At 38.0% G+C, this 12,562-nt stretch overlaps 1 protein-coding gene across 8 annotated transcripts in view; it reads right to left on the reverse strand.

Moving 5' to 3' along the window:
* ARHGAP12 (Rho GTPase activating protein 12) overlaps positions 1-12,562 on the reverse strand; it is a 122,036-nt gene that overhangs the window by 61,426 nt on the left and 48,048 nt on the right. For all 8 annotated transcript variants that reach the window (XM_040248062.1, XM_040248059.1, XM_040248058.1 and 5 more), the window contains one exon: positions 600-863. In XM_040248062.1, coding sequence (XP_040103996.1) covers positions 600-863 — 264 coding nt within the window. The remainder of the gene's footprint in view (positions 1-599; positions 864-12,562) is intronic.

Here is a 12,562-nt window from a genome sequence, read left to right on the forward strand (position 1 = left end):
TCCCTGGTAGGGGAACTAAGATCCCACAAGCTACATGGCATGGCCAAAAAAACAGAAAACAACCAGCCAATCAAGAAATAATGTTTTTAGAGTGAACTGTCAGACTTAGAGGATGTTCAGCCTGTAGCAAAGGACTTATATTATACTTATTTCCCCTACACAGTCATAAAAAGTGATCTTGTACCTCTAACAAAAACTGAGAAGTATCTTACCAGTCCCATCAAATCATAAAGAAAAGCATCAAATAACTGGGTTTTTGTTTGGCTAAATCACATCACATATTTTCTCCCCTTCTTTTTCTAAAAAATCATAACTGCTTTCGCAACATCGATGACTGGATTAGTATCTTCTAGCATGTGAGGGAAACCAAGGGCAATAGGCAGCATTAACCCAGTTAACTCTAGACAAGTAAGCATGCCACAGGGCTAGCTGTTGTCTATCTACACACTAGGAAGCAACAAGCAGTAATATGATAAAACTTGGAAAGAAGATTTAGTATCTTAGAGATTTCAAAGGTTAGAAGCAAACCTATTTACTTCTCTGAGGAACGAAAAGAGAAGAAGCTCCGTAACACTGGTTGACCCCCTAGCTCCTCATACCTCTTGATCCCCTGGACTCTGGGAATCTCCTTTGCTTGTGTTCGTATCTCGAGTCCAACGAGGGGGTTTCCAAGTTCTTTCCTGTGTACCTCTGTTATAGTAATAACAACGCCCTGAACTATCTTTATGAGTTTCCCATTCTCCATTAATCTGAATTGCTGGGCTTCCGGGGACCGGGGGAAGAGCCGACTGGGATATCTTCAGTTCCTGCAGGTTAGCGTAGACGGGAGAATCAGGTCGCCCTTGATTTGGAGGTGTCGTTGCCTATGAAAGATTTGAAATATCCATGTTTACACATATATAAGGCTTATAAATAAAAATTAAATAAAACATGAGATTTAGAAACATAAATACAAATTCATTTTAAAACATATATGGAGGTGTGTATATACATTCCTGTAAAGGAAATGAGAATTTAAGTTTTAATGTTCATAGTTTGAAAAAATAAGAATTTAACAGTTTTAATATTCATAGTTTGAAAAACAAACATAAAAGCTTTCAGAAGAACCCAGAGTGCACTTAATCACTTCCCCTCACCCTGAGAGCACACTCAACTGGAAGTCAGGAGCGGTGGGCTCCAGTTTAAGATCTGGCCTGACAAGCTGCAAAACCACAGATCAGATCGCTTCATCTCTATGAAATAGAACTATGTAATCTCCGTAAGTGAAGAAATTGGATTAAACCACTTAGGTTTCCACTGGCTCTAAAACTCCATGATTTTTAAGCAATTTTTAAAATATAAAAAGCCTTACACAGAAGTCAGCACTTACTCAGAAAACTATGAAAAAATTTTATATCCTAAGCTCTAATATTAAATCAAGAATATAAGTAAAAGATAAAGAAGATATAGTAGTACTACAGCCAAGAATTTACCACATACTACTCCTCCTCAGATATAATTTCTCAGTGTGTGTGTGTGCACATGTGTGCTCAGCCGCTCAGTTGTGCCCAGCTCTTTTTGACCTTATGGATTGTACCTTGCCAGGCTCCTCTGTCCATGGGATTTTTCAGGCAAGAATATTGGACTGGGCTGCTATTTCCTTTTTCCAACGAATGTTCCCAACTCAGGGATCCAACCTGCGTCTCTTGTATCTCCTGCACTGACAGGTGGATTCTTTACCACTGAGCCGCCTGGGAAGCCTGTTTCTCAGTAGCCCTAAACAAATCTTTACTCTCTTCTTAGTTTATTTATATGTGAAATTCCTAAGAGCAGAAAAAAACAACTAGCTGTAACTCTGATTTACACGCTTATTTAATTTCACCTTTCAGTTTTACATTTATTTGTAAATGTCTCACTAGATGTCAATCAAGAGCAGAATACTCTTCACACACTTTGCATAAGGACCTTGTAAACTGTACTAAGTTAGAGTTATAGCTGCTGAAAGAATAAGCACACATCTAAGAACACATTTTTATGTTGGGTGTTTGTGTATATTAGCTTTCCTTTTACAACAGAGTTTCTCAGCCTTGGCATCACTAACATTTGGGGACAGCTCCTTTTTTATAGGAGGCTATCCTGTGCAGTACATTATGTCCACTAGCACCTCCGGCCTCCACCTACTCAATGACAGTGGTTTCCTCCCACTGCGACAATTAAAGAGTCTCCAGATGCAGCCAAATGTTCTGTGGGGACATCACTGCCCCTGGCTGAGAACCACTGCTTTGCCATATTAATCTGAGAACCACTCACATGTCCCATTACTTTTACAATATACCAGGGTTTTATGAATATCTGAAAACAGTGAATTTTTTAAAAGGGGGAAATGTGAATGTATATACTGAATCAATTTTATTGAAATTAAAGCTCTTTAACTTCTAAAATATCATTTACTTATAAATTAATTATAATGACTCTAAATCACAGAATAAGCTTTAAAAAAAAAGAAAATAGTAAAAATAACCTAAGACATGAATACATTTACAAAATGGTTACCTTTGGTCTTTTTACACATGGTAATTATGCAAATACTCTATTGAGTGATACTAATGAGACCATTTTCCTATAAAAGTCAGCTTTGAATTCAGACTATCACCAAACAGCATCTTCCTATGAAGAAAATCTATCCATGAAGACAGATTTCCATGTATTTCATTTCCAGACTAATTCCATATCCTGTTGAATTAGCCAGGGTAACAATGCTTCTCTGACTAAAACAAACTCTGTTAATATAACAAACAATTCTACATAGTAAATCACTTTCTAGGAACTTATCTAGAGAATTCAACAAGAGTTAAAGAAGCTCTTTGCCCCTGGTACTTTACTAGACTTGGGGAAATAAAGATGCCAAGAAATAGCCATTTTCTAAATGATTTTATGACACATGCCACTAGAGCTTTAAAAAATAACTAATTAACTAATTTCTGTTGTTTAGACAACTCAGTTTTTCCAATTTAAATAAAAAGTTAAATGCTTTAACAAGTTTATAATGCTAGCATAATTCTGAAACAAAAGCAGAGAACTAAGTGAAATAAAAGTATAAACCAATCTTACTTTAAAATGGAAATGAAAATATACTCAATAAACCATTAGCACTCAAATCTAGCACTGCATTAAATAAATCAGGAAAAAGGAGAAATGTTGAGGATCTGTCTTCAGAAAATCTATTACTGTTATTCTTTGCATTAATACATTAACTTGATCATCACTGATGCCAACCAAGTTACTGATAAAATTCAACATGGATTAAGGATAAAACTCTTATCAAGTGAATAGGTGATGCCTCCTTAAAATAACTTTACAAATTATTCAAAATAAACATCATACTCAGCAAGGTACTGCTAAGAAAGTAGCATTTTCATTGAAGTCCAGAATAATTCCAGGATGCCAAATATCACTGTTTTTATTCAACAAATGTACTAAGATAGGAAATGTACTAAGACCCAAAAAAATAAGTGAACTCCTAAGTACTCGAAGGAAAAGAACCCTGATATTTGTCACTGATGTAACCAATATTTGAAAACCTAAGCCTATGAAAAGTACTAAGAAGTTTAGTAAGTTGGCCAGATAAGATGATCATTTGGTCAGTTCCCAACAGATGAGCAACAAATTAGAAAATACAACAGAATTTTTAAAATCTCGTCTACACTAAGAGAACTGTTAAAACACAAGTAAGCTTTTTAAAAAAAAAAAAAGGAATACTTATACAACTTTCGTCAAGTACCAAAAATTATATTAATACTTACATGTTACTCCTCCAAAAATTAATCTATAAATTCTACAAATTCAATGCAATGTTTGGCATGCAATTTAGTTAGTTCACAGTCTTAGAGGCAGTAGCCCTGAGGGAAATTTATTGAGGGAAATTTATTGAATGAACAAGCAAACAAACAAGTGAACAAAAGAATGCAAACACATATATCCCAGTAAAAGCAGAACTGAAAAACTCAGAGCTGGTTACATGTGATAAAGACAGGTGACCAGGAAAACATCCACATTTCTATTTGGGAACAAGGATGGACAATCATGTGGTCATTTAAGACAGGAACTATCTAAAAGTGGACTGACAGTTAAGCACTCCGCAGTGCAAAGGTGATAAATATGAGTTTTAAAATGTCTTGTCTTCTAGGACCTCTAATACAGTAAAAGAAAGTGAAACAAAGATCCTTTAAATGCATAATAGACATACTGTTAGAGCTACACATGGGAGAGTGTGGGAGCAAAAAATGAGAGGCCTGGAAACAAGGGAATAAACCTCAAAAATGAACACGCAAGTATTAGCCAAGTCAAAGCTGTGGATACAGGAAGCCACAAGAACAAACATTTTAAAAAAGCATGGTGTGGTCGGGGAGGATGCCGACTGAGAGGGCAGGTGATAGGAGCAACACAAGAAAGATGTAAAGACAACCGAATCCTGAACAAGGAGACTCGTGTGTCGTGGTCAAAAGCAGATGTCGCCCAGCAGCATTTAAGGAATCACTGGAGAAGTTAAGCCCGGAAGCATATTCTGATTTAAACTTTAGAAATACTGCAGATTTTAGATGAACACAACTAGAAGCAGCGATCAGTTAGGAGGTCAGTAACAGACCAAAGATGAGAACTGCAACTAGACAAGGAGAGCAGGAATGGACAGGCACAGGGCTAGGTGCGAGAAGAGATTAGAAAGTTAACTTAACGTGCGGAGCGTGTCTGTTTGTGGGAAGCTTGTTTTTTGGTATGTCTTTAACCACGGGTTAAATGGCATTGAGATGAAGAACAGGACACAGGAAGACAGAGGCGTTCCACTTGCACTGCAGTAGGTCAGTATTTCTTTTAAAAGTCTGGGTGGAAATACTCAGACTATCAGGTAGACAGACTGAGAGCTCAGTATAGAAATCAATGCTAAAAATATAAAAGTCATCAGCAAACAGATGGGGCCCTAAACTTGAGAATACACAGAAGGAAAGTAGGGGTAACACAGACCCCTAGAGAATACTAAGCAGTTGCTTTATGAATTAAAATGAGAACACAGGTATCAAGTCAGCATGGGGTCTGGCAAGGGTGACTTTTGGTGGTAATATTACAATTACTGATGCAATTAATAAGGTACCAGGCAAAGTAGGAGGATCCAGTAAAGGAAACAGAAAGTCAGAAGTAGGCAGCCTCACAGGAAAAGATGGTATTTAAAAAGAAAAGGAACTAGCTTCCCTCTGAAGACTTCAATACAAGGGCCATGAAGCAATCCCTAGATTCAAGAGTTAAGAAGCCATTAAAAGACTCCAGTTTCCAGCCAGGAGGATCCAAAATCATGTTCCCGGCATGAACAACTAGAAAAGTAAATAAAATACAGGAAACAAATATTTTCAGGCCTTATACCACAAAACAAGCAGCTCAGAACCAGGATCCCCAAGAGAAGAAACGAAGGACAAGCACCAACCGCCCCCCAGCACTTCCACTTGGAGGCAGTTTCCAGACCTCAAGGGGAAACCCAGAGTCTAGGAATCTTAGTAACACAACAGAGATACAGGCTCACAATTACCATTTAAGGTAACAAATGAAATAATACAAGAAATGAAAACATATAAATTGGGGTTCCCTGGTAGTTCAGTGGCTAAGACTCTGCACTCCAATGCAGGGGGTCTGGATTCAAATCCTGGTCACAGAACTAGGTGCTACACGCCACAACTAAAAGACCCCCACATGCCAAAATTAAGACCTGGCACAGCCAAATAAATAATAATTAAACAAAAATAAATATTTTTTTAAAAATAAAGAAAATACATAAATATCAAACACTGAGGAGAAAGGAAAAGGAGAAAAGAATAGACCCTAATTTTTTTTAAATCAGAGAATCTTCAAAACTGATACACCAAGAAACAGAGACAAGAGTTATGTCTGAAATCAAAAGACGTAACAGCAATCTAAGTAGATCATACAATTAGAAGAGGTTTACTGACAATGGACAAATGGTAAAACTTCAATATTTCACACTCTAATTTACCACTAAATGTTTGGACAGATGTTCATTTGAAATGTTGTTCATTTGCTGTTACAAATAGTTTCAGCAGAAATAAGAACTTTGTTTTTCTAACAAACTAACTCCAAACTTAGATCTGAAGAAGGAAATGGCAACCCACTCCAGTACTCTTGCCTGCAAATCCCACTGACAGAGGAGCCTGGTGGGCTACAGCCCACAAGGTCTCAAAGAGTTAAACTGGACACAACTGAACGATTGAGTACAAACTTAAGATCAACTCAAACCTTCAATTTCCAAAATGTATAGAAAGAGAACAGAAGAGGGCTCAGTATTTTTAATATTCCGATCGTGGCAAAAAGACACTGTCCCTGTTTAATACCAACTGTTTAAACGACAGAAAAATTCAAGGGAACTACCACTCATTGATCACTAAGTTGTCTCCTCAAGAATTCTTGAAAATTTAAATTCTTGGTAGAAAAAATACTTAGAATGAAGTACCAAATTTATGCTTACATGTACACAAAACATGTACTGACTACAACAAGGGATGGTTCCATAATTACATACCATTTTTTCCTGGTGAACCAAAACTACAGGGTTTTTAAAGAACATAACACTGGTGAAGATGAATGTTAACTCCAGTTTATTGCTGGTGACTTTAGCCAGCTGAACCCTTTTGGAAAACACTTTGACAGTATGTTTCAAAAGCTTTTAAAAATATTTTCAGGAAAAAGGGAGACAAAAAATCTATACATAGAAAAAAATTTCCTGCAAAGATATTCATTCCAATGTTATTTATCAGAAATAAATGAGACACAATCTAAATGTCCAACAACAGAAGAACAGTTAAGTAAATAATGATCTAATATATGAGGCAATACCGTAAAAGCAATGAAATGTTAACGGTTTCTGAACACGACAAAAAAAATTTTATGAGGTTAACGAGAAAAGCAAAATAGAAAAGTGCATTTCACTTCCAACTTAAAATTTTAAAGTATGAAGAAAAAAAAGCTCATAAACATCATGGGTCCTTGACAAGGCTTTCACTCAGATCTAATGGAGAGATCGAAAGTGTTAGAGACAAGCAAAAGGTAAGAGTTCAGTACCAAATCAGCTTTACAAGAAATGTTAAAGGGACTTCTCTTAAGCAAAAAAGGTCACAACTAGAAACATGAAAATTACAAAAGGTAAAGGCAAATATACAGGAAAGGAAGTAAATCAACCTCATAGGAAAGTTAAAAGACAAAAGTAGTAAAATCATCTATATTCACAGTAAGTGATACAAAACAGGAAAAGGTGTAAAATATGATTTCAAAAACAGTAAACATGGGAGAGGGGAGTAAAAATGCAGGGTTGTTAAAATGCGTTTAGAGATCAGCAACTTGAAATAATCATTTACAGACAGATAGACAGATATAAACTTCATGGTAACCACAAAACCAAAAATCTACAATAGTACACACAGAAAAGAGAAAAGAATTCAAACACAGCAATAAAGACAGTCATGAAGTCGCAAGGGAAGAAAAGACAGAAATACTAAGTCGGTATATTGTGTAACAGGACCTAATGAACTGTTGTAGGTCAATTACACTTCAAACAAACTCACTGAAAGAGATCAGATTTATGGCTGCCAGAGGCAGAGGAAATTGGATGAAGGTGGTCAAAAGCTATAAGATAAAGAAGTACTAGGAATGCAATGTACAACATGATCAATATAACTAATAGTGCTACATGTTATATATGAAAGAGAGTAAATTCTAAGATCTCATCACAAAAAAAAGTTTTTTTCTTTTTAATTTTGTATCTGAATGAGAAGATGGTCACTAAACTTACTGTGATAATCACCTCATGATGTATGTAAACCAAATCATTATAATGTATACTCTTAAACATGTACAGTACCATATGTCAACAATATCTCAATAAAATTGGAGGAAAAAATTCAAAAATTACTATTTTAAAAAATCTGTTTTTCTTGGGAATTCCCTGGTAGTCCAGGGGTTAAGACTCCATGCTTCCAATGCAGGGGCACGGGTTCTATCTCTGGTCAGGGAACTAAGATCCCACATGCTGCACAGCAGGGCCAAAAAAAAAAGTTATAGTGAGTTTATACACAGAGTCATCACATCAGCTCCAAACACATAGTAGTGACAAGAAAAGGAAAACAACTAAGAAGGAAGGGAAAGAAAAAAAGTGTTTGTGGTGGGGGGGGCGGGAAGAATCTGTATTTTTAAGTACCCTTTGTGATTTTTATGTGTACTATTGTTCAGAAGATACTGAATCTTTCTAAATGTACTTATGGCAAACCAGTTCCCTGGTCCAATATGCTTGAACTATGAAAAAAGTGAAAGTGTTAGTCACTCAATTGTGTCCAACTCTCTGGGACGCCTAGGACTGTATGTAGCCCACCTGGATCCCCTGTCCATGGAATTCTCTGGGTAAGAATACTGAAGTGGATTGCCATTCCCTTCTCCAGGGGATCGTCCCAACCCAGGGATCAAACCTGGGTCTCCTGCATTGCAGGCAGATTCTTTACTGTCTGGGCCATATATATATATATATATATAAACTTAAAAGACAATTCTTAAAGTCTATACCACCAATCACTTCTTACTCAGCATATAATTCGAAGAAAAAGAATAAGCAATAAGAAGTACTTCTAATATATGAATGAAACATCCATTTTCAAATATATACATTATATGCTTAAACTGAACAAACCTGAACTGTTGATGAATTGCCACCAACAAAAATAAGTGGATTTCTCATATAAAAAAAAAAACTTCAAAAAGAGAACAAAGAAACAAAGTTACTTTTATGGGTCATACCTGTCATTAATTAACAGCTGAACTGGGACCAGTACCTCTGCACATGACCCAATTTGGTATTTAAAAAAAGATCTGGCCTGTTCCACTTTTATCCATACACAGATGGAAACAGTCTTCCCACCATCCACAGAAAGGAAAAATTAGGGAACCACATACAAAGAAGGTTAACTTTAAACTTCAATTGTGCCTGAATCCTTACTTTAATACCAAAAATACTGAGAGTTGTCCTCTTTGACGTTAGTTCAATAACTGCTTCTAAAATAAATTTTAGAGAACAACAGAATACATATTAGCTATACCTCTTGTTTCTTAACTAGTAAGTGCTATGCTACTCTGTACTAATACTTCAGTATTAAGTATTATATTTACCTTACCATAAATGCTGAATTATATTACTGAATAATCAGTATAAGTCCCTGAAACCTATAATCATACCTTTAGATTTATGGGAGGAAAAATACATTTATCAAAGCATCAGACTCCAAAATAGAATTTTAATTACTTTTAAAATTCTATTTAATTCATGTGGAAAAAGACATTTACTGCCTTTGGTAATTTACCTGTTTAAACTCTGCTTTACCATAATTGCTAATTATAATAACATTAGGGCCAGTTAGCAGAATGAGGACAAAAAGAAAAAAAAAATTGTCAACAAGCCAATATTTAGTTAAAATAGGAGTGAAATTTTAGTTTCACAACTGAAAACTTCACATCAATTTTAAACTGAAAAATCTGACTTTTCAACAGACAATCTTCTCACTGAAAAGTCAAACTGAGGGGGAGCAATATATTACCCTTTAATAATTTTTTAACACAAAAACTTGCAAGTTGAAGAGACAAAAGCATGTCAGCATTGAGATCTCAGGCTCTCAACAGTATACTGATATTTTCTGTGACTCACTTATTTAACTATCACTTAAAAATGAATAATGAGCCAGATGGGAATCTATCTGGCAATGCAGGAGACACAGGAGATGCAGGTTCAATCTCTGGGTCAGGAAGATCCCCTGGAGAAGGAAATGGCAACCCACTCAGTATTTTCCCTTGGGAAATTCCATGGACTAGGGAGCCTGGCGGGTCACAGTCCATGGGGTCGCAAAGAATCGGGCATGACTTAGTGACTAAACAGCAACAACATGAGCCAGGCAGGAGGTGAACATGAGGCAGCCTTTCAGGGCCAGCAGCTGAGTGAGGAGGAGAGATGGGCAGGAAAGGCCTCCAGTGGCAGGAGGTGAGCGCAGCACTGAACAGAGAGAAGAGGGTAAGACATGGTCAGGAAAAGACTCCCAGCAGATGTTAACTGCATCCTTACGGAAAGCAGAAGGAAGCTGGGGACTCCATGAATTGGGGAGGGACCTTCCAAGTACACACAGTCTTATGTTTTTAAACTGACATAACCCAAGGAAACAAAATGCAATCTTCCAATAACTGGGAGCTAAGTGAGTTCAGTGCTGTGGAAAGCTTTTGCAGATGTTATTTTCATGGTAGATAATTTTTTTTTTCTTACTGGTTCTCCAGGTATTCCAACTCAAGGCCGCTTAATTCTCTAGGACTTGCTGCCTGACACTCATCTACTGAAGGCTCCCACTTTCACCTGGCTTCTGTCCTCCCCCATTCTGATCACTGTGCCAACACCCTGAAACCCCTTTCACATATCACAGGTCTGTCATCTCCGCCACCTCCCTGATAGACATAAACAAGGCAGGTCCCGAGCAGGAGAGCGGGGAGGCCTGATGGATGCTGGTTTCTGGGGACCACACAAACACACTGATGGAGTCACTCCTCTGCCACCAAAACTGCAGAAACCGTGACCAACAAAAATCATTGTGACTCACAACTCTGGACCTGCCGGGGGGTGGACAGGATCTGACAGATATCACAGTGAAGAGCCTGGGGTGCCGAAGACTACACATACACAGTCCCGGTGTTTATCATATGTAAGGGATTTGCCCAAAAGGAACAAATGGCAAATTTTCCCTTGGAGATCAAGCCCACCCTCTCCAGCATCAGCTCGTGCTGCCCTGACGTGCATCCTCCCTGGGCCTTACTGCTCAGCAGCTTGTTGCGGAACTCACAACACTGCGTTGTCATCCCAGGGGTAGGTGTGCCTTTCTCTCTGGAGCTGGATCACCTTCCAGGCACAAATGTCTGCCCAGTTTCTCTCTTCATCTTCAGCGCCTAGCACAGCACCCGCACGTGGCAAGCCCTCAGAATGCTCCTGAAGGGAAATACTTTTGACAGAACTAAAGAAGATGTCATGAAATCCATGCACTGAAGCTAATTTCCAACTCCTGTGTTTACAGTCTCCCTGGGACATCTTAACTGACAGCACTGCTTCAGTAAAACCAAACTCTCTCAAACACCCACCTCCTTCCCCTGGATGGCAGACGTGGTGTCTAAGACCAGCATGGCTCCTCCACAGACGCCCACACTCATCACCTCCTCGGCCACAACCTCCGCCCATGATACACTGTCCTCCTATCTTCACAAGTTCACACGACACCATCATGAGCTCCTCACAGGGAGATCTCAGAGTCGCCCCGTCTCTTCTCTCTACCTCCGGAGCTTCCACCAACTCTTTCTCCTACTCTAACTTGAATTCCTTCCCCTCTTATCCTGAGACAACCACCTCAGTCTAGGTTCTCTCCATCATTTGGCTGAATGAGTACAAGTCCCATTTCCTCATCTTTTTCCAAATGGTCCTCCAGTCCCACAAGTCCTTCTCCAAAAACAAATCTGATCTTATCACTCACCTACTTTAAAAACATCAAAAAAGAGCTTCCCTGGTGGCTCAGGGGTAAAGAATCCACCTGTTGATGCAGGGGACAGGGCTTCGATCCCTGATTCAGGAAGATCCCACACACCAAGGAGCAACTAACCTGTGCACCACAACTACTGAGCCTGTGCTCTAGAGCCTGGGAGCTGCAACCACAGAGCCCACCCGCCACAACCACTGAAGCCCGCACACCCGAGAGCCCGGGCTCTGCAATGAAAAGCCACTGCTAACAGAAGCCTGTGCACCGCACCGAGGGAGTAGCCCCTGCTTGCCACAACTAGAGAAAAGCCCATGCAGCAACGAGGACCCAGCCCAGCAATAAATAAGTTTATTTATATATATATATATATATATATATATAAAATTAACAAACATTTCAATGATTGTAGAAGTTCAAATTTCACAGCAGAGAATTTAAGGCTCCTAAAAATTTTAAAACATTACCCCTCTATCTATGATAAACTGTCCCCAATCCAGGAACCACATACAAACCACAAAGAGCTGGTTCAAAGGGCATTTTCTCTTTGAGATGCTCCTCTATTATTCATCAGGGGCAGAATTTGCAGATTTCCTGTGCATCCAGAGCAGCACTAACGCAAATACCATGTGAGCCAGATGATTTAAAATTTTCCAATGGCCACATTAGAAAGGTAAAAGTAAAGAGGTGAACTGAATTCTATTAACATATGTTTAAACCAGTATGTAAAATATTACTATGCTACTGTATCATCAATGTCAAAATTGAACTTTTTTTTTTATTAAGTCTTCAAAACCAGAGTGTATTCTACAGCACTTTTCAGTTCAGATCTTAAAACTTTCATCAAAAATACTGTGTATGTATTTGAATTTCATAAAATTTACAGTTGAAAAGTAGATTCACAGATTCAAATTATTCCAAACCATCTTCAACGCTTCTGCAATACATGAATCAAGTATCAGTTTTAAAATTTTAACTTGGAGTAACTA

This window comes from Oryx dammah, unplaced genomic scaffold, assembly GCF_014754425.2.
Source record: "Oryx dammah isolate SB20612 unplaced genomic scaffold, SCBI_Odam_1.1 HiC_scaffold_10, whole genome shotgun sequence".
In the NCBI taxonomy this organism is placed as follows: Eukaryota; Metazoa; Chordata; class Mammalia; order Artiodactyla; family Bovidae; genus Oryx; species Oryx dammah.